The 23588-nt window shown below is 41.2% G+C and overlaps 1 protein-coding gene across 1 annotated transcript; it reads left to right on the forward strand.

Moving 5' to 3' along the window:
• Nucleotides 1–554: 554 nt before the first annotated feature.
• On the forward strand, nt 555–14679 carry LOC122547968 (transmembrane prolyl 4-hydroxylase-like; the record flags this gene model as incomplete). The annotated part of the gene is made up of 4 exons (XM_043686524.1): nt 555–740; nt 4147–4237; nt 11999–12122; nt 13109–14679. Coding segments are annotated over 4 exons (613 nt in total), but the record flags the coding sequence as incomplete, so codon positions are not given.
• Nucleotides 14680–23588: the final 8909 nt, after the last annotated feature.

Below are 23588 nucleotides of genomic sequence, written 5' to 3' on the forward strand. Positions count from 1 at the left end.
CAATGTGTACAGTTCTGAAGGATGTGTAACTTTGCAGGAACAAATCCAAAGTTACTTTTGGCTCTCCTCCAGTCTCAGTTCTTCCTGTCAAGCAAACCTGAAATCACCAGTGTCCTTTGAGATTCATTCCACTCAACCTGAGACTTCTAGATTCAACTTCTACTGCATGGCTCACTTTGGCAATTCCGAGTTCCCCATATCTTCAAATATTCTGGCTGTTTTGTCGCCATCCTTTTGAACATAAAACCAACTCCCACTGCATTTCTGTCTGTTAACTCTGTCCTTCTCTACTCTTTCTGCATGTCAAGGGATCTTATACTGTTTTTCTGAGAATTCCTGTAGAAAGACATAAAAACTTGTCACTTGATTTTAATAAGCTTTTGTTTGAGCTTCTTCCCCATGGCTACCAGACCACATGGACATAATTTTGAGCTGTGGTGCTTCAAGAATTCTCAAGTTTCCCTTAAGTTAAAGGATGCATTTTGGAAAATAACGTTTTGTAAAGCCCAGTAGTCATAACAACTGTATAATTTTTAAATATTTTCTCTTGTCAGGGTGATCAGATTGACACAGTTACCTCCTGAGATAGTAGAGCATAGTGAGCCATTGCAGGTGGTGAAGTATGATCAAGGAGGGCATTATCATGCTCACCATGACAGTGGACCAATCTACGCAGAGACCAGCTGCTTCCACACAAAGCTGGTAGCAAATGGATCCACTCCGTTAGAGACTTCCTGCCGGTTGGTAACAAATTCAAACAAATAAATGTTTTATTCTATTTTTTTAAAGGTTTAGACTGTCTATTAAAGGAATTATGAGAATGTAGGTAGCTGTAGGAAATTATTGTTTTTCAAAATAAGATGGGAGATTGTAACCAGACAAATAAGAATAATGACATACTGAGGGAGTACAAAATCAAGAATAAATGCTTGGCCAACAGCTCCCTTTAGAACAAATGATATTGTTGTACAAAACACAAAGAAATGCAGATGCTGGAAATCTAAACAAAAATAGAAATTGCTGGAGAAACTCAACATGTCTGGCAACATCTGTGCAGGGAACGCAGAGTTTTTTGGGTCTAGTGACCTTTCTACAAAAATATTAGTATTGTTATATGATGGACAGTGCTTACAATCAATCCCAGATGAGGTACCCCAATTTATTACAGTTCCTGATGGAATTCCCCAAATCCTCAAGCTCAACTGAGGGAGGAATGCGCTGGCTCCTTTCCTTTATTCATCTGCCCCTTTAGTTGACTGTAACAAGTTCCATTTTAAAGGGATCCCTTCGCTGATGGATGTCTTTGTTCAAGCCCAGATTTATTTGTTTTAAATGGAGCCAATTAAACAAGGCATTTTTGAGTCGACAAAGTGTTTATTAGTTAAAAGTGAGTTTATTCAAAAGTTGCTAAATACAAGTAGAAATAAAAGTTCATCACATAGATTAAAAATAGTTGGTGAGTTCAAATCAAAGATAAAAGTTTTAAACAAATTACAGTTCAGTCTCTGAGATCTGTAGGGTAGATGATAGGATGTTGAGGTCATTATGTTGGATGATAACTGAATTGAATGTATTGTCACGTGTACCGAGGCACAGTGAAAAGCTTTGTCTTTCAGGCAATACAGACAGATCACAGAGTTAAATAGCATAGATAAGTAAATAATAGGTAAATGGTGCCTAAAACCAAAACACAGGTCCAGGCGAATGCTAAGAGTTTGTGAGTCTATTCAGTATTCTAACAACAATAGGGTGGAAACCAGAACTATAGCTCAGATAATCATAAGTGAGGAATTGATTTGGAGATTTATGACTTTGCTGGATAGCTGAAAGACTTTTGTCCTGTTTCCTTTCCACTGTAATTTCACATTTTTTCTGGATTCAAACGGGGAGAGAGACATCCTTTCTCTACATGCATGGCAGGGGTAACTAGGTTTTCTCAACTGTGTACCTTACAGCATATACCTTTACCCATTAGTGCACACAACAGGGTTGAAATTGATTTTTAATCCCTTACTCTTCTGTATTCTTGAAATAGGAAAACACAAATACTTCTATTATTTGGGACAAAGTTTTCAGGAGGTACATTTTGCTGCTCTGGTGGGGTTGGGTGACTGGAGAGTAGCCACTGAAGTCACAGCAGATCACAGTCCAGTTTGTTTTGATGTGTCTGCCCCAGTTTTGAAGGATTGTTGTTTGAAGCTTCCTTGGTATTCTCAGGTGTGACATTCAGGTCTTCTCTTCAAACAGCCATTGAATTTACATCAGCAGTAATCTTTTGACTCTATGTACTCTTTTAAAAACAACAATTTGTAATTAAAATTTCGTATGTCCATAAGTAATTCTGAGTTCTGAACAGTAGTCATGACAGCAGCAAGGATAACCATTTACAGAGCATACAAAGATTTGCTGTTTATTAAGAATACCATAGTCCCTTTATTCAAACACAGTGGAAGTCTGACAGCACTGCCTTTATTCCTGATGAAGGGCTTTTGCCTGAAACGTCGATTTCGAAGCTCCTTGGATGCTGCCTGAACTGCTGTGCTTTTCCAGCACCACTAATCCAGCATTAAAGCTAGTTGGAGGGAAAGTTAACTTTGGCACCGAACTATGACGGAAATCGAATTAGCCGCTCTGCATACACTATGTTCTGCAGACTGTCTTGATCAGCATTTGATCCAATATCACTTATTTTTACACCAGTACTAAAATGAACATTCCAATCCTGAGGCCCAAATTGAAGTTGGCTGCAGAATACTAATCTGGCCACAATTAGCAGCAAACAAACCCAAAGCTGGGAGCAGAGGCACAGTTGGTGCTGAGGCTTGGGGTATGATCATTACTGGGGTTGGAATGAGCAAATAATTCTTTCTAATCATTCGTTGTCTATTGTGGAGACTTTCCAGACTTTTCAATTTAGGTTGACTGCACCTTTTTTGTTTTTGCCAAGATATTGTGTAAGTGCAAACGTATTGACTAAATGTAATTTCTCCAAGTTTGTGGATGAAATAAAGCTGGCTAGAACGTGAATTGTGAGGAGGATGCAGAAATGTTTCATTGATTTGACAAGTTAATAGAATTGACAACTGTGTGGCAGATGAACTATAATGTGAATAAATGTCAGGTTTTCCGCTTTGGTGGCAAAAACAGGAAAGCAGGTTATTATCTGAATGATTGATAGATTGGGAAAGGGGGAGTCACAATGAGACTTCGATGTCCCTGTACATCATTGCTGAAAGTAAACATGCAAGTGCAGTAGGCAGTGGAGAATGCAAATGGTAAATTGGCCATCATAGCAAGAAGATTTGAATAAAGAAGCAGGGGTGTCTTTTTGCAATTGTTCAGGGCCTTGGTGAAACCAAAATTGGAGTGTGGTTAAAAGTTTGAACTCCCTATCTGAGAAAACAATGTTCTGGTTATGGAGGGAGTGCAATGAAGATTTGCCACACTGAATGCTGAATGCAGGACTGATGAATGAAGAGAGACTGCATTGATTAGGATTATACTCCCTGGCATGTAGAAGAATGATGGGGGTTCTCCTAGAAATCTATAAACTTCTACAAGGACTAATAGGGTAAACATAGCAAGGATGTTCTTGAGGACTGGGGAGTCTGGAACCAGGGTCAGAATCCAAAGAAATGGGATAGACTATTTAGGACTGAGACTAGGAGAAATTTCTTCACCCAGAGAGTGGTGAGCCTATGGAGTGCCCTGCTACAGAAAGCAGTTGAGGCCAAAACATTGAATGTCTTCAAGAAGGATCAAATAATATGGTGAGAAAGCAGGACCAGCATACTGAGTCAGATGAAAACAAAAACTGCTGGAAATCACAGCGGGACAAGCAGAATCCATGGAGAAGGAGCAAGCTAGAGTTTAGATGACTCTTCATCAGAGGTCTAATGATTATTAGCTTGCTGTCTCTCTGTGGATGTTGCCTGACCTGCTCTGATTTCCAACATTTTTTGTTTTCAGTGCAGATTCCAGCAGCTGCAGTAATTTGTTCCTACTGAGTTAGATGATCAGCCATGATCATGTTGAATAGTGGAGTAGGCCCAGTGGCCTACTCTTGTTCCTATTTTCAATGTTTCTATATATGTGCTGACTTCCTTCTTAATCCTCACTCCACCTTCAACCTTTTTTCTGTTCTAGGTATGTGACAGTGCTGTTTTATTTGAACAATGTTTCTGGAGGAGGGGAAACGGCTTTTCCTGTAGCAGACAACAGAACGTATGATGAACTGGTAAGAGGAAAAAATAATTATTTACTTTATTGACAAGTCATTGTGTTACATAAACAGTGTGTGGTGAGTAGATAGTCAGCCAATTAGCATCTAAGAAGCACATATTACTATAGGTCGAACCTATGAGGCAAACAGTGGCCTTTGCTGCTGTACTTTCTATTCAGTAGGATTCTGCACTTTTATTGATCAAATTATTAGTCACGTCCTAAAATGAGTGCTGTGACCAGTTCTTCGGTTTGTATATTCAACCCTTTGTTTAAAATTATGTAGTCTGTCATTACAGTGCATTCCACAGTAGCCAAGCAGCAACCACTCATTGCCAAAGTGATCATCACATGTGGTTATGATACCTTCCTCACTTGTGTGACCCAGAGATGGAGATGCTTCTGAACCACTGAGGGAATCTGTTCATTATCTCTACAGAATGCAATGGATAGATGATCAAGAGCCAGTCTGCCATCCTTCAGTCTTAAAGAACTTCACAGAAGTTATACTTGTCACTGAGAAAGAAAGCATTTTTCAGTATCCGATGTCTCAAATATTTTTACAGGCAATAAAATACTTTAGAGGTTTAGTTTAAATTTTCAACTTAAGAATTGATGATGTGATGTTTAAATTAACAAATGTTCATCACTTCCTTACATCCTCTTTACCAGACATAGTCCTGAGTATTGCAAAATTGTGAATTAGTCTTTTTGTATTTTTTTAAAAATCTGATATAGTATTTAAATCTAAATCCACTGAATCTTTACTTCAATTATTATATTTTAATGTATTAATTAGGGAGTAATATAACATATGGCATACATCAACTCAAATGTTTTTCCTACATTTTTCACTTGTCACTCTAGATAGTGCTGTCCTTGACTGAAATTATTAACAGTATTGGTTGTTTTGCCTTGAGAAATCTTGGTGAAAAGCCAAGGACAGAAGTGCAGTGTAGTACCAAGGGTGAAATCCATAGAAGGTAGGGATAAGCTGGTGGTTAGAGAATGACTGTTTGGGAGGAATGAGGGTGATGAGATGTCCCACAGTTCTTGAGGCCCTGAAGCGGACTTGTACAAAAAAAGAGAGGAAAGACTTATATATCAACTCTCGCAACACCAGGACATTCCAATGCATGCGATAGCCTATATGAAGTACTAGAAATGTGGCAGCCAATTTGCAATGAGCAACATTCTATGTAGATACAGTGATGTCTGGTCTTTATGGCAATCTGTTTTAATAATGTTGGTTGACAGGCATATATTTGCCAAGAAACCAGGGAGAACACCCCAGGTCTTCAGAATTGTTCAGTTGAGATTTTTATTTCCATCTGAGAAGCTTGAAAGAATTTTGGTTTGATATCTCATCTGAAAAAGAGCACCTCCAGTGGTGTGGTATGGTGTGGTGCTCCTCAATACTGCGCTGGGGTAGCAGTCTAGATTATGTCTTGAGATCTTGGAAATGGAACTTGATTAAGAGGCAAGAGGGTTACCAACTGACTGGCACTCAACATGAAGTAGTGATCAGCACAATAAAGATGTGGTGAGGTGTAAGATGATGAAAATAATGAGAAAATAAGGAAAGGTAAAAAAAAATTGGTGAGAGAATAAGAAAGTCCTGACAGTATTTCTGTTCTTATGATAGCAAAATACAGGATCAAAGACTGATCTTGATCAGATGGGCTGATGGGCCTAGGAGTGGCAGATGGAGTTTAGTTTACATAACTGTGAGGTGCTGCATTTTGGAAAAGCAAATGAGGCAGGACTTATACACTTAATGGTAAGGTCCTGGGGAGTGTGGCTGAACAAACAGACCTTGGAGTGCAGGTTCATAGCTCCTTGAAAGTGGAGTCACAGATATGTAGGATAGTAAAATTTAGTATGCTTCCTTTATTGGTCAGTGAATTGAGTATATTAGTTGGAAAGTTATGTTGTGCCTGTACAGGATGTTGGTTAGGCCACTGTTAGAATACTGGGTACAATTCTGGTCTCCCTACTATAGGAAGGATGTTGTGAAACTTGAAAAGGTTCAAGGATGTTGCCAGGGTTGGAGGGTTTGAGCTATAGGGCAAGACTAAATAGACTGGGACTATTTTCCTGGAGGCTGAGGGGTAAACTTTTTGAGGTTGATAAAATTGTGAGAGGCATGGATAGGGTAAATAGACAAGATTATTTCCCCTTGGTGGGGAATGCCCAAAACAAGAGGGCATAGGATTAAGCTGAGAGGGGAAAGATTTAAAAGGAATCTAAGGAGCAACTTTTTCATGCAGAGGGTGGTGCGTGTATGAAATGAGCTGCCAGAGGAAGTGGTGGCAGCTGGTATGATTTCAATATTTAATGGATACAGAACTGGCTCAAAGGTAGAAGACAGAGGGTGGTGGTGGAGGGTTGTTTTTCAGACTGGAGGCCTGTGACCAGTGGAGTGCCACAAGGATTGGTGCTGGGTCATTTATATAAATGATTTGGATGCGAGCATAAGTGGTATAGTTAGTAAGTTTGCAGATGACACCAAAATTGGAGGTGTAATGAGCAAGAGCGAAGAAGGCTACCTCAGATTACAACAGGATCTTGATTAGATGGGCCAATGGGCTGAGAAGTGGCAGATGGAGTTTAATTCAGATAAATGCGAGATGCTGTATTTTGGGAAAGTAAATCTTACCAGGGCTTATACACTTAATGGTGAGGTCCTAGGGAGTGTTGCTGAACAAAGAGACCTTGGAGTGCAGGTTCGTAGCTCCTTGAAAGTGGAGTCACAGGTAGATAGGATAGTGAAGAAGACGTTTGGCATGCTTTCCTTTATTGGTCAGAGTATTGAGTACAGGAGTTGGGAGGTCATGTTGCGGCTGTAAAGGACATTGGTGAGGCCCCTGTTGGAATATTGCATGCAGTTCTGGTCTCCTTCCTATTGGAAAGATGTTGTGAAACTTGAAAGGATACAGAAAATATTTACAAGGATGTTGCCAAGGTTGGAGGATTTGAGCTATAGGGAGAGGCTGAACAGGCTGGTCTGTTTTCCCTGGAGCATCAGAGGCTGAGGGGTGGCCTTGTAGAGGTTTACAAAATTCTGAGGGCCGTGGATAGGATAAATAGACAAAGTATTTTCCCTGGAGTCAGACAGTCCAGAACTAGAGGACATAGGCTTAGGGTGAGAGGAGAAAGATATAAAAGAGACCTAAAGGGCAGCTTTTTCACACAGAGGGTGGTAAGTGTATGGAATGAGCTGCCAGAGGAATTGGTGGAGGCTGGTACAATTGCAACATTTAAAAGCCATTTGGAGGGGTATATGAATAGGAAGGTTTTGGAGGGATATGGGCCGGGTGCTGGCAGGTGGGACTAGATTGAGTTGGGATATCTGGTCGGCATTGGTGGGTTGGACCGAAGGGTCTGTTTCCATGCTGTACATCTCTATGACTCTATGACTAAAAAGAATCTGGATGTATACATAAATAGGAAGGGTATAGAGGGATATGGGTCAAGTGCTGGCAAATGGGACTAGATTAATTTAGGATACCTGGTCGGCATGGACGAGTTGGAGGGAAGTGCCTGTTTCTAAACTGTATAACTATGACTCTATGAATCAGTTGGTAAAGCAGAACATCATGTTGTATGTAGTTTGCTTTTGTATTTCTGCTATGTTGAGCAGTATCATTCCCATTAGCTCTTCCAACAAAACAGGAGTAAATTGAATGTCTCAGACTACGCAGGCTTGTATCTATTCCCCACGCCCCTCCCATTTATCTCTCCACCCCCTAAGCTCACAGCCTCATTCTGATGAAGGGCTTTTGCCTGAAACTTTGATTCTCCTGCTCCTTGGATGCTGCCTGACCTGCTGTGCTTTTCCAGCACCATATTCTCAACTCTAATGTCCAGCATCTGCAGTCCTCACTTTCACCTTGTAAGCCAAGGGTTTTATACCATTGTATCATTATGTTAGCACTTCATTGGCAGCTGTCCACATTGCTTGCAACCCTTGTGCCATACAACATTTGCACAGTGCTAAGTCTCTCACAGTGGGATTTAGAGGAGATATATTAGATTTCCTTCAAAATATATTTAGTGTTGTGTCACCGTGCTGAATTTCTTCTGAATTTATTCCAACATTTTCATAAACTTACTTAAATATTATCAGGAAGGAGGGAAATTTGATTCAAACCTTTGCATATCTTAATAGCAAGACATTTTACAAGTGTAGAGTTTCAACTTTGGGCACAATTTTACTGATTAAATTAAAGGTCTGTTTTCCATAAAAATGCATGATTTAATCACAAGCATAAAATTCTTTTCAAGTCCGTATTTTGTTTTTATGCAGTTGTAGGATCACTGGCTGGCCACCATTTATTGCCCATCCCTAATTTCCCTTGAGAAGGTGGTGGTGAGCTGGCTTCTTGAACCACTGAAGCCCATGTGCAACAGGTAGACCCACAATACTGTTATGGAGGGAATTTCAGGATATTGGCTCAGTGACAGTGAAGGAACAGCAATATATTTCCAAGTCAGGATACTGAGTGTCTTGGAGGGGAACCTACAGCTGGTGGTGTTCCTGTGTATCTGCTGCCCTTCTCCTTCTAGATGGAAGTGGTCACGGAATTGGAAGATGCTACCTGAGGATCTTCACTGAATTTCTGCATTGCATCTCATAGACAGTATACACTGCTGGTACTGAGTGTCAGTGGTGGAAGGAGTAGATGTTGTGGGTGTGATGTCAATCAAGAAGGCTGATTCATCATGGATGGTATCAAGCTTCTTGAGTGTTGTTAGAGCTTCATCCATCAGGAAAGTGGGGAGTATTCCATCACTGTCCTGACCTCTAGGAGAAAGTGAGGACTGCAGATGTTGGAGATCAGAGCTGAAAAATGTGTTGTTGGAAAAGTGCTGCAGGTCAGGCAGCATCCAAGGAGCAACAGAATCGACATTTCGGGCATAAGCCCTTCTTCAGATTATGCCCAAAACGTCGATTCTCCTGCTCCTTGGATGCTGCCTGACCTGCTGCGCTTTTCCAGCAACACATTTTTCAGTCCTGACTTCTGCCTTGTAGATGATGTAGGTAAAAACAATGACTGCAGATGCTGGAAACCAGATTTTGGATTAGTGGTGCTGGAAGAGCATGGCAGTTCAGGCAGCATCCGAGGAGCAACAAAATTGACGTTTTGGGCAAAAGCTCTTCATCAGGAATAAAGGCAGAGAGCCTGAAGCGTGGAGAGATAAGCTAGAGGAGGGTGGGAGTGGGGAGAAAGTAGCATGGAGTACAATAGGTGAGTGGGGGAGGGGATGAAGGTGATAGATCAGGGAGGAGGGTGGAGTGGATAGGTGGAAAAGAAGATAGGCAGGTAGGACAAGTCGTGGGGACAGTGCTGAGCTGGAAGTTTGGAACTAGGGTGAGGTGGGGAAAGGGGAAATGAGGAAACTGTTGAAGTCCACATTGATGCCCTGGGGTTGAAGTGTTCTGAGGCGGAAGATGAGGTGTTCTTCCTCCAGGCATCTGGTGGTGAGGCAGCGGCAGCGAAGGAGGCCCAGGACCTCCATGTCCTCGGCAGAGTGGGAGGGGGAGTTGAAGTGTTGGACCACAGGGCGGTGTAGTTGATTGCTGCGTGTGTCCCGGAGATGTTCCCTAAAGTGCTTTGCTAGGAGGCGTCCAGTCTCCCCAATGTAGAGGAAACCGCATCGGGAGCAACGGATGCAATAAATGATATTAGTGGATGTGCAGGTAAAACTTTGATGGATATGGAAGGCTCCTTTAGGGCCTTGGATGGAGGTGAGGGAGGAGGTGTGGGCGCAGGTTTTGCAGTTGATGTACATGCTCGGTGGAGTCAGGAGGTAAGTTACTTTATGCAGTATTTCTAGCCTCCGACCTGCTCATGTAGCTGCTGTGTTACTATAGTGAGTCTAGTTGGGTTTCTGGTCAATGCTACCCTCTGGGTATAGATAGTGGAGGATTCAGTGATGGTAACACCATTGAATGTCAACCAGCAGTAGACTGTCTCTTATTGAAGATGGTCATTACCTGACATTTGTGTGGCGCGAATGTTATTAGCCATTTGTCAGGCCAAGCCTAGATATTGTCCAGATCTTGTTGCATTTGAACATGAACTGCTTCTGTATCTGAGGAGTTGCAAATGGTCCTGAACATTGTGCAATCATCGGTGAACATCCCCACCTCTGACCTTATAATGGAGGGAAAGTCATTGCTGAAGTAGCTGAAGATGTTTTGGACACTAAGGAATTCCTGCAGAGATGACTTGGTGCTGAGATGTCTGACTTGCAGCAACTAGAACCATCATCCTATATGCTAGGTATGACTCCAACCAGTGGAGAGTTTGCCCCTTATTCCTAATGAGACCAGTTTTGCATGTCTCCTCGATGCAGTGTATTAGTACAATAGAACAGAATCATTATCTTTCTTGACTATTGCTGAAAAAATATGCCAAAAGCTTTGTCTTACGCTCATCAAGACAATTTGCAAGAATACCTGTGTATGGGAGAATAGTGTTTCCGTACTGTTAGAGAAGAGCATGCTGGTTGGTTGGCAAGCAGACTCCAGTTGGTGGAGGGGTTGCCATGAGGAAGCACAAGTTAGATGATAGCTAATATTTTATTTCTATTAAAAAAGTTATTGATGTACTTAAGAAAAGTCACCTGATGTAATTTTATTAATTCAGCTGAAAATGGATTGATCACCAACTACAAGTATTTCTGTTAAGAATGTCTTGTTCTCTTATTGCAAGCAATCTGATTTTAAACTGCTAAATCTTATTTTTTCAATTCCAACCAAACCATTTTCTAGTTTCACTCTGTGCATCGTCATTTTTGTTGTAAATGTAGTAGCTTTTAACATATAAAAACTTAGCAGATGTACCAGCTATTGCCTGGGTGCCTGAATAAAAATGCATTTGAAGGACCTCCTTGACTGGGCACTTATAACTTGTCATGCTCATCATTTTGATTTTTATTGTTTTTTTGGATGGTCCTGGATTTGGTTGAATTGATTTGTAAACAACATTAACAGGTCAAACGAACCCTCATTCCACTTGATGTTTCTGGGTTTCTGAGGTCCACTGCATTAACTTAGCTGGTTTCACCTGAGGTTGGGCGAATAAAACTAGTGGAAACTCTACCCTAATAATTGTAGATTTATCAAAATGTCAAGGAAAAATATTTTAAACTACTTTGTAATGTAAAATTAGTACAGTGGCTGTGCAACACAGCTGGCATTTCCAAACATTTATCCTGTTGTAAACCTCTTATTATTTAGGTTTGCCTGCTGATTTGAAAAATCCATTCCTGATGATCTAGAACTGAACCAAAAACACTCAGACGCTGCTATGTGACTGTTGGGCTAAAGAGGAGATTATCAGCCACGTAGCTTCAGGTCTGATCACTCTCCATCCATCTGGTTCTGGAAAAGATCTACGTTAAGATGCTGTGTTAACACAGGACTGAGATCATCTATAGTTATTGAATAGTATTCATGAGGAGCCGCTGTGGGAGGAAGTACTGACAGGCTGTTAACTCCCATGTAATCAGATTGCGTCATTAGTTCCCAGTATTGCACTTCATAATAAGGAAAATGGGGGGAAGCCTTTGATACTATAGCACTAACTATAAATTCAGCTGTCCACCAATAAATGATTAACTGCTGGCATTTTTGCCAACATTATATTCAGTGTGCAGTTGTCTCTTTGTATTACAGCAAGTTCAATTTCAAATAATCACTACAGATAATTTATATTGGATTCTAAGAACTAAAGAACTGTGCTCTTTGCTATTACTCTTTCCTCAGTCTTTAATCCAGAATGACGTGGATTTACGAGATACACGGAGAAACTGTGACCAAGCCAATCTGCTGGTGAAGCCTTTGCAAGGCACTGCTCTCTTCTGGTACAACTACCTCTCTGATGGTGAAGGTACTCAGACCAATTTGGCCATGCATTTGTTTATATTTGTTTATATTTGCAAGAGAAGGAAGTAAGACTTACCAAAGTACTTTGCAATTAAAAATATGTCCTTTCCTAGTTCCTGGGAAATAATTATTGGTGCATTATTCTGAAATGGTTGCTTGTGAAGTGCAATTAAAAACTAATTTGGGAGGATCTCCTGTCTGCCTAATGGATAATTGTTCTGTCTGTTGTGGCTAGATTAAAAATGCTGTGCCCCCTGAGTTAGGTCAGGCAAAAAAACAATCAAACTGTGTTTTATCATAATTTATTTGATTTTTTTAATACACTGTTTTACCCCATTAAGGTCTGTCATAAAATAGAGTACATAAAGGTAGCTCTTGACATTTGGAAAGAGTAGAATTTAGTTCCAATAAAAACAAAGAAAACCTATAAATCTCAGCAAATTGTGCAGTTTCTGTAAAGAAAAATAGAGTTAACACTGCAGGTCAATAATCTTTCATCAGAATCTGAAAGAAAATGAAAATGTTAGTCTTTAAACCACTGGAAAAGAAGAGGAAGCAGGAAGATCAAGGATATAGTGAAAACTAAGGAACAATAAATAACAGAATTGTTGCTTTTTAATTTGTTGTACTCCTTAGGCCCCTTTTTCAGCAGTAGATACTGTAAATCCCAACTGTGTTTCCATGTTACGTAACCACAGCAGGTAAGGGCCATGGTAGATCTGTGTTAATTGCCTTTTTTTCTCTCTCCATTTCCTATTATTTGTTTGTGGTGCGTATTTCAGCATGCTCGAAACTATTTAATGTCAGTCTGCTTCGAGTTTAGGGCTCTAAGGTTTGCAATCTTGATGCTGTTGTACTGTCTACTTCAGGCTCCCTGTCTTTGACAGTCATCTTCTTTCAATGGCAACAAGGATTATATTTCATTCCTCAAGGTTCAGAACTAGAAACTTCTAAAGCGTGGTGGTAATTGTTTTCTCCCAACTCTTGCAGGCTGGGTGGGTGAACAGGATGAGTACTCGTTACATGGTGGCTGCGTTGTCACCAAAGGGACCAAATGGATTGCCAACAACTGGATCAACATCGACCCAGATGTGCAGCGTCAAATTCAGTTCCAACAAGCAGTTTCCAAATACACACATGAAGAAGCTCCTGCAGAGTGGGCAGTTGATAACATTTATAAAGACTTGCATGTCGAACTGTGAATGTGTTCCAAAACAGAATGTCTTTGAATGCTTAATGTGGACAAACTTCCCTTTTTATTTGTCCATCCTCAATCAGGGTTTAGAGAGAAAATATCTTGTGATCAATTGCCTTCAGTCATGAATGTGTAACTTTACCTTCAGCTTCCAATGGGTGAATACTGGCAGGCTGTTTGACTGCATGTTGCATCACAGCCCAGCCTGATCCTGTCCCTGCCTGACATGCGCTTCAGAACACGGATCAGTGGCTAATGATTAGAAGTGGCACCAAGTCATTTTGTTTTTATTACTTTATTCTTTCAATTTCACTCTTAATCTGCCCTGCCTTGGCCAAGAATGTGGGCAGGCATTTGAACTGCTCAGATAACTCCTGTTTAAAGATGAGTTATTTTTCATTTGTTCAAACAGAGGATCACACCTAAAATAGTATGATAGTCCAGTGCAGTTGCTGAGTTGATGCTATGTATTTCCAGAATCCTGTTTTAAATTTTGGATTTCCCAGCATTTGTGCCTTCCTTATTCAATTCTTATGACCATTCTTTCTTCTTTCTTTTGACAATACATCTCAAATCTGCTCAACCAGTCCATTTAAAGCTTTTTAGGAGGATTATTGAGCTCTATAAACCAAGAAAGTCCTAGCTTAAATCTCTTTTCTATGCTGAATTCACTAATCTGTCAAGATGGTGATGGGGAGCTGTCAGTCATTTGGAGTGAATACCTCCTGATTATGAGATTTGAGTGTCTCACTAGGTAAAGGGAAAGTATTAGATTTGATTGTAATGGTTTTGATTGTTGAATCTTGCCAACAAATGCTAAGCTGAGGAGAAGAATGGCTACTTGGACCAGGGACTAAATGGCAGAGTGTGCTTCTGGAGCCACATTTCAACAAATAATCAGGACCTTCAGGAGAGCAGAAGAGAAATAATAGCTTTTTTTGAAATAACATAGTGACATGACCATTTGGAGCTGCTTTCAATAAAGGTCAACTGTGGGACTCCATCTTACTCCCACTCAACACTGTATTGAAGATACACAGTCAGACTAAATACCCTCTATCATCTCATCCAAATAGCCATATGATCGATCACTCCATCATTAACAAATGGTTTTAATCAGAGGAACGATCAGAACTGATTCTGACATGGCTCTTTATAGATGACTAGAAATACACAATCCAGCAAGCTGCACCGAATAGTCCTGAATCTTGATTGTTAATCTGTCCACCCAAATTTTCAACACAGACCAGAGGTCATACCTGACCTTTTATGGAACTTCATGATTTCGTACTGCATAACGAGGTACATTCGCCCATAAGTTGAAAAGTGTGATGCTGGAAAAGCACAGCCAGTCAGGCAGCATCGGAGGAGCAGGAGAATTGATGTTTCAGGCATAAGCCCTTCATCAGGAATGAGGCTTGTGGGCCGAGGGGATCTTCCGCCTTGGGACCCTCCAACCACACGGGATCAATGTGGATTTCACCAGTTTCCTCATTTCCCTTCTCCCCACCTTATCCCAGTCCCACCCTTCCAACTCGGCACCGCCCCTTTGACCTGTCCTACCTGTCCATCTTCCTTCCCACCTATCGGCTCCACCCTCCTCTCCGACCTATCACTTTCACCCCCACTCTCATCTACCTATCACATTCCCAGCTATCTACCCCCAACTCCAACCCTCTCCCATTTATCTCTCAGCCTCCTTGGCTCACAAGCTTCTTTCCTGATGAAGGGCCTATGCCTGAAACGTTGATTCTCCTGCTCCTCGGATGCTGCTGACCTGCTGCGCTTTTCCAGCGCCACACTTTTCAACTCAGATTTCCAGCATCTGCAGTCCTCACTTTCTCCACATTCACCCATAAGCCTCAGGACCAAGCTAAGTGACCATTTCTTGAATTTAACCAATAGTTTCTCAGACAACTAGGAGTCATCTATGATGCAAAGAAAAGCATCATACGTATCAAAATATAAAGCATTTTGTTTCTCAACATATTAGGTTGATAGGAAACAAGGTGATAGTTTTATTCTTTCATCTACATCTTCCCTCTCAAGTAAGTGGTCACTTCCATTCAAGAGCTGAACAGCGGCTGAGGTAGGAAGGGAAGAATTTCTCTGTAGATGCTGCCTAAGTTCATCCTATTGTGGCAAATAAGTTAGTTTGATTGTCATACCTGGATGTAAACTGAAAGCTGCAGTATTAGAATGTTACAGCACTGCCATAGGACCCTAGCCTTCTCTACACAGTTCCTTTCAATATTTGTTTTGTTTTGGGATTAACTCCTTTCCCTTTCATTTTCTGTCATCCTCCTCTCCTGATGTTGCTTCTTGCTAGAGTTTGATTCCATGGTCAGGTCGTCCCCAACCACTCATCCAAATAGCCATGACTCATTTGGTGAGCCTGGACAATATGTGTCAACAGACTGATGCACAACAGAGGGCATCTTGGCTGAGTGAAGTCCTGATTCTTCCTCTCCTACTGTCCACTTTCCAATATTAGAAGAGAGAGCAGGAGTAGGCCAGTGAGTCTCTTGAGACTGCACAATACCCTGCAAAAAAAAACACAGAATGCTGGAGACACTCAGCAGGTCTGACAATATCTGTGGTGAGAGAAGCAGAATTAACCTTGATCCCAGCATGACTGTTCTTCAGTAACCCTCCACCCTGGTTATCTGGCATCGAATTACAAAGTGTCCCTTAATATTATCCCTGACTTTTGGCCATCCTGGTAGTATTAAATGCAACTAGTTTCATGTAATGTATGAAACCACAAGAAGCCAATTAAGCTTATCAATATAATTTTCTTAGGCTGGGCACCACAATTTCAGATAGAGTTGTCCATTCTCTGCTGCATTCACTTTAAGTATATGCTTCAGGCTGGTCATTATCTGTCGTCATACTGTTACCATGTTCTTTGTGCAAGCATTTAGGGTTTCCTCAGAAATAGTAAATAGGAGAACTTTCCCCTTCTTTGTTCAGATGTAGCTATTTGAATTACACAACCTGGCTTCATTATAACTACGGTAAGTAAATTTCCTGCTCACGTGATGCTGAGCTGTAATAACCCGGGGCAGATACTTGGTCTGCAATGATGTTAACCAATCTTGACCAAGGTGGTAATTTGATAAAAATGTTCTGAGTGAGCCTGACCTGGAGAGAAAAGAGGAATGTTCAGCCACTTATCCTGGTCACTAATTAGTGATCATTTCTAGAAAGGACACATGGGGAGTGGATTTCAGTTAAGAACAATTAAAAACATTAACCCTAACCCTAAAGATTTTCTACCCACCTGACCTTGTTTTTAGAAATTGCTAATCATTGCTTTCAATCACAGAGATTCCCCGCCAGTACATCCAGATTCACTATTTCTTTGTGAGATTTTGGGCCAGATTAGATGGACTTCTCCTGCTATCTTTCAAATCTTCAGAAAGTTTTGCTAATGCTGCTAACCTGGCATTTCCTTCTTCAGGATGATATTTAATTTTCCAAAATGTAGTGTCTGTACTGGTTCTTGCAAGCTCTTGGGAGTTTTTTTAGAATATGAATCGAATTAACTAGATATTAATTTTGAGACTGTTACCTGCCACCTTCCTTGTGCTGAAGTAAGACTCATTATGGAGGGGTATGGGGAGGTGTGAATGTTTAAAGGTGTCTAATGTACGCGTGAAAATCATCTATCAGAATTCTGGGATAAACAGAAGTAGCAACAAAAGCCCAGAACATGGAACAACCTCTTCGACTATGGGATGGTTCTGTAAAAATGTAGGAACATTGCTTACCCTGAACATTACAGCAATGTAAAGAGTAGCAAATAACCACAGACTCTAGATTTGCAAGTTGGACAGTTAGTCAATATATTTTTGTACCTGGGCAAGTTCATATAAACAGTCACGGGACATTGAGCTATTTGGTTTGGAGTCTTTATTTTGTTTCTCGTCTGTTCCTGAATCCTGATTTCTAGGCTCTTGTGCAGTTCAGATATATCCATAAGCTATTCAGCAATGGAGGGAATCCCATCTAATCTTGATCCTGTTCTTAACTTATTTCCACATGTGCATATTTTCTAGTGATCAAAAGGAGGTAGCAGTTGTGTATCGCACCCCCACACCTCGAAAACAAAAGCTTTTGCTCTTTGCAAAAACTTCCAATGCTGGTCTGATGTGGAGGAGCCGGTGTTGGACTGCAGTGGACAAAGTTAAAAATCACACAACACCAGGTTATAGTCCAACAGGTCTATTTGGAAGTACTAGCTTTCAGAGTGCTGCTCCTTCATCAGGTAGCTCCTTCACACAGGTCTGATTTGTGTGAAGGAAATCACACAAATCTGGTGTGATTTGAGCTTCTTAGAGCCAGGAACCTGAAGCTTGAACCTTATATTTGTTTCCTGTCGTACTGCATTTTCTCACTGAATGTGTGTTGAATTGACCTTTTTTCACTGGAATAGTACTACAGTTAATCTGTTTGTCAGCTACAGTATTGGATCAGGAATGAGACTGAAGGAAATTGTAGATTTGGCATGTCTACATTATGTTACCATAAAACACAGACAAAAAAGCGCTTACACTACAGTCCATACACCAAATAATTTCATAATCCTACTCTTGTGCCTTGCCCATCCAAATACACAACACAAAATGTCTATGCTCAATTTTTGTCATAACGCTGTAATTTATATTTCTTAATTTAAGTGTTTATCAACTCTCCTTTGTTACTGCTGAAATTACTTCCACTATCTTTACAGCTAATACATACTAAATCATACCAACTCGTCATGCTCTGCTTTTCCCAGTTCCATTAAATTCATATCCTATAATTACAAACTCTCCTGTGAGGGAAAAACTATTTCTCCTGTTCTACTTTATCAAAACACCTCAGTTTTGAATACCACTGTTAAATTTCTCTTGAACATTATCTACTTGAAGGAGAACAACCTAGTCATCAACTGGAAATATTTTTAAAAAACCAAATTTTGGGTTTTGTTTGGTTTAATTTGAAAGATAATATTTAAAAGGAAAGTTTAAATAATTCTATTTAATAGGCATTGTCCCCCACGGTGTGACATTGTGATTTATTTTTTATACTCTATCTGAAAATATTCATATCTTTATCTTCCTGACTAATAACACCTCCAATTTCTAGTGTTAGTCTATTCTTTTTGAATGCTATATTGAAGAAGTCAGTTCTATTATTAATTTTCATCCTCACTAGTTTGTGACACTATTTAGTATTTATTAAAGTATGTCAATATTTAATTATTATTTAATTTTTCTGCTCCATTAGGAAATGTGTTTCTGAGAGGTTCCAATAGATTTTTTATTTAATTGTAGATTTTGCACTTAATCCCCCAAGATTTTCTTGGGTTACTCAGGTAATATGTGCCAGCCTTGTCTGAATAAAGACAACACATTGCATGTGTGAGCTCACTCAAATAGTCTGTATTGTATTCTCCAGTCTGCCTGTCTCGGTGTTGACTTGTAAACGGTTGCGTAATCTTCACCAACAGTCATTAAAAACTGTTTTAAAACTGAGCTCACTTGGATTCTTTTTGATCTCTGCAATTGCTGAACCAACTGTCCTGTTGCTTATTTTAAAACCTCCGGCCCTAAGGAATGTCTCACACCTAAGATATCCAAACCACAGATCAAGGCCAATCATTGCAATCCGTCCAGCCAAATTAATTCTCATTGTGTTCATGATGCTAAAATGGGAGTCTTATTTATGAGACTTGAAATTTTTTTTAAAATGTCATTCTCATGGGTAGATAAATCCTGAACGGTAATTCCCAATTGGTATCAGCAAGTCATGATGTCAGCATGTTAATGGGAATGTGGATTTAAATGCACAATGTACACAGCTGTAAAGACAAACTTTAGAAAGTACCGACACAAAACAAAACTGCGGATGCTGGCGAACTGTACAAAAGCAAAAATTGCTGGCGAAACTCAGCAGGTGTGGCAGCATCTGTGGAAAGAAAACAGAGTGAATATTTCATGTCCAGTGACTGTTCATCAGAATAGAGTTCATCAGAGTCGGAATGTTAACTCTGCTTTCTTCCCATCAATGCTGCCACCCCTGCTGAGTTTTGCTAGCAATTTCTGTTTTTGATTGGAAGTCCCAGTTTTGTTCGATCTGCTAATGGTTGCATGTTAGCTTTTATAACCTGTACCCAAGCAAATGATTGAGTTTCTTCAAAGATTGAAACATCAATTGCTATAAAATAGCATTGTTCACAGTTAGTGTATGAATAAATTGTTCAATGAAAAGTACAGAGGGTATGCCAGGAGCAGCACCAAGCATACCTAAAAATGAGGTGTCAACCTGTGAAGCTACAAAACAGAATTACTTGTGTGTCAAACAGCACAAGCAACAGTTATAAAAAGAGCTAATGGATGAGATTTAAGCACTGCAGTCCTGCCACATCCAGTTGTGAATGATGCTGAGCAGTGAAACAACTCCTTTGAGGAGCTTCCATAATGATTTCCATCTTCAATGGTAGTTGAGTTCAGCACAGATTAACAGCCTAGCATTCGCAGAAATGCCAAGTGGATTCTCCATCTGGGCATCCTCCAAAGGGCCCCTACCTCACAGATGTCAGGTTCCAGCCAATTTGATTCACTGCTTGTTATATCAAGAGATAGTTGGAGTCACTAAAAATGATTTGGATGAGAATTTATAAGGCATGGTTAGTACAATTGTGGATGACACCAAAATTGGTGTATAGTTGCCAGTGAAGAAGGTTATCTAAGATTGCAAAGGGATCCTGATCAACTGGGCCAATGGACTAAGGAATAGCAGAAAGAGTTTAATTTGGATAATTGCAAGGTATTGGTAAAATGAAAACAGGGGCAGAAGTTACACAGTTAATGGTAGGACCCTGGATAGTGTTGTCAAACAGAGAGAGGAAGGATGGTGCTGGAAAAGAATAGCAGGTCAGGCAGCATCTGAGGAGCAGGAAAATCGATGTTTTGGGCAAAAGCCCTTCATCAGGAGTGAGGCAGGGAGCCTCTGGGGTGGAGAGATAAATGGGAGGGGGGGTGGGGCTGGGGAGAAGGTAGCCAAGAGTACAATAGGTGGATGGAGGTGGGAATGAAGGTGATAGATTGGAGAGGAGGGTGGCGCAGATAGGTGGGAAGGAAGACTAGCAGGTAGGACAGGTCATGAGGATGGCACTGAGCTGGAAGATGGGAACTGGGGTAAGGTGGGGGGAGGGGAAATGAGGAAACTGTTGAAGTCCACATTGATGTCCTGGGGTTGAAGTGTTCCGAGGCAGAAAATGAGGTGTTCTTCCTCCAGGCGTTGGTGGTGAGGGAGTGGCGGTGGAGGAGGCCCAGGACCTGCATGTCCTCGGCAGAGTGGGAGGGGGAGTTGAAATGTTCGGCCATGGGGCGGTGGGGTTCATTGGTGCGGATGTCCCGAAGATGTTTCCTAAAGCGCTCTGCGAGGAGGCATCCAGTCTCCCCAATTTAAAGGAGACTGCATCGGGAGCAACGGATACAATAAAAGATATTGGTGGATGTGCAGGTAAAACTTTGATGGATGTGGAAGGCTCTTTGGGACCTTGGATGGAGGTGAGGGGGGGAGATGTGGGCACAGGTTTTGCAGTTCCTGCGGTGGCAGGGGAAGGTGCCAGGACGGGAGGGTGGGTTGTTGGAGGTAGTCACGGAGGGAACGGTCTTTGCGGAAAGCGGAAAGGGGTGGGGAGGGAAATATATCCCTGGTGGTGGGGTCCATTTGGAAGTGGCAGAAATGTCGGCGGATGATGCAGTTTATGCGGAGGTTGGTGCGGTGGAAGGTGAGAACCAGGGGTTTCTGTCCTTGTTACGGTTGGAGGAGTGGGGTTTGAGGGCGGAGGTGCGGGATGTGGATAAGATGCGTTGAAAATCACCTATACAGTGTATTCAAAAAGAACGGGTACCCAATGAACACAGTCAGCTGAAGTCTCAGCAACAAACCCTCACAAGCAGACAAAATGCTTTCAGAAACCCTAGCCACTCTCCCCTACATAAAAGACATCTCAGAAATTACTGCAAACTACTCAGACCCCTTGACATGATGGTAGCCCACAAACCCACCAACACACTAAAACAGTAGCTAATGAACTTGAAAGACCCTATACAGACAACAAGCAAAACAAAAGTCATTTACAAAATACCTTGCTAGAACTGTAGCAAACACTACATTGGACAAATATGCAGGAAACTAGCCAGGATACATGAACATCAACTAGCCACAAAAAGACATGATCCACTATCATTACAATCCATATATACAGATGAGGAAAGACACCACTTTGATGGGGATAACACATCCATCCTAGGACAAGCTAAAGAGAGACACACAAGCGAAGTCCTAGAAGCATGGCATTCCAACTGGAACTCTATCAACAAACACATCAATTTGGACTCCATCTACCGCCCGCTGAGAAAAAGAACAAGAAATAACATCACCAACACAGGAAATGACGTCACCAACCCAAGGAAACCTAAACACATAAACAGAAAGCAGGACATAAAACCAGCGCCTCACTGGAGGCTCACTGATGATGTTACCTAGTATGGTGACAAAATGTCTGAAATCAAACCTTCCAGCCCAGAAAGCAAACTTACATCCATGTTTGCTAATCATTCTGCAATTGTCAGTCTCATTCGCAACTCATCAAATACTCAAACAATCCATTTCCAAATGATGCATGATTTGGATATACAGTATCTATATTTTCACTGATAACTGGCAAGTACCATTCACACCACACAATTTCGAGGCAATGGCCATCTCTAATAAAGAAGAATATAACCATTGCCCCCTTGTCATTCAATGGTATCATCATCAATGAAAAAACCACTATTAACATTCTTGAGTTACCACTGACACAAAACTGATCTGGACCAAGCACATAAGTACCATGGTTATATGAGCAGATTAGAGGCTAGTAATCGTGCAGCCAGTAACACCCCTGACTCCTGAAACCTGTCCACTATCTACAACACATCGGTCATGACTGTGATGAAATATTCCCCACATGGCTGTACGAGTGCAGTTCCAATAACACTCTCAAAACCTGACACCATCCAAGACAAAACAATATGCTCAATTAGGACCACATCTACAGATATTCATGCCACCATGAACACACAGAACAGAAATTCATTGAGGCTCCATAGGAAACCCAACCCAAGTCTACAATTCATACAATCACGAAGGGGAGCTGGTACATGGGAACACCATAACCTGCAAGTTTCCCTCCAAGCCATTCACCATCCTGGCTTGGAAATATATCGATGATCATTCAGTGTCACAGGGACTAAATCAACAAACATGCCCTCGAGGTTTATTGCGGGTCTACCTAGTGCAAATGGTCTACTTATGGCAAAATGTTGCAAATCGGAGTCGATCCTGCAGCTTTTCCACTGCGATCAGGGATCGCCACGATTTGGAATTGACTTGGGATTTGCCCTGCGTATTTGTTCCAAATCTCCTCACAACATCAACATCTTCTGGCAAAATTTCCCACCCTGTTTTCTCGGCGGACAGTTCGCTTCAGCCGCTGCCTCTTTATACCGTCCATATCTACACTGTCGTTCATTCTGCACAATCATTTCTGAAGTTGACAGCTTCTCTGCAACCATCTCCAAAGCGGCATGCAAGTCACTGACTGTTTACCCGACCGAGTCTGTTTGTGAATACTTTTCCTTCGTCATTCTGCACGATCATTTCTGAAGTGACCGCTTGTGTCGAAAACAAGGACAGTCCAAAGCGATTTGCTGAGGCGCACCTCTGGAACGCTCAAATCAACCTAAAGTCAGGCGGCCATGCGCATGTCAGCATCTCTCCTGCAACCTTTCCATTGCGATCAGGGATCACCAGTTTTTGCAAGCTGGAACAGCTGGCCGTCAGCAAGCTTATGAGCGAGGGAGTGTTTGATAGAGAGAGTGCAAAGGCCACCATGTACGCGTTGCTGACTCAAAGACTGTTTTGTGCGTTCGCAGATGTTGGTCAATGAACAGTAGGAGAATTTGAATTGGTGCAGGATTGAGGGTTTGTCCATTTGACTGTTTTGGAATGCTCGTTACGGAGCCAATGAGAAGAAATGTGCCATGAGACTGGAAGCAAAAGGCACAGCATCGCTGCAGAAGGAATAATCACCCTATTATTCTTACTGATAACGGAGATCTCCTTCCAAGTTTGTTTCTCAATTTCTCTCTGACTATTGGGAGGTCTATAATACAATCCCAATAAGGTGATCATCCCTTTCTTATTTCTCAGTTCCACCCAAATAACTTT

The sequence above is a fragment of the Chiloscyllium plagiosum genome, unplaced genomic scaffold (genome assembly GCF_004010195.1).
Source record: "Chiloscyllium plagiosum isolate BGI_BamShark_2017 unplaced genomic scaffold, ASM401019v2 scaf_2124, whole genome shotgun sequence".
Classification (NCBI taxonomy): domain Eukaryota; kingdom Metazoa; phylum Chordata; class Chondrichthyes; order Orectolobiformes; family Hemiscylliidae; genus Chiloscyllium; species Chiloscyllium plagiosum.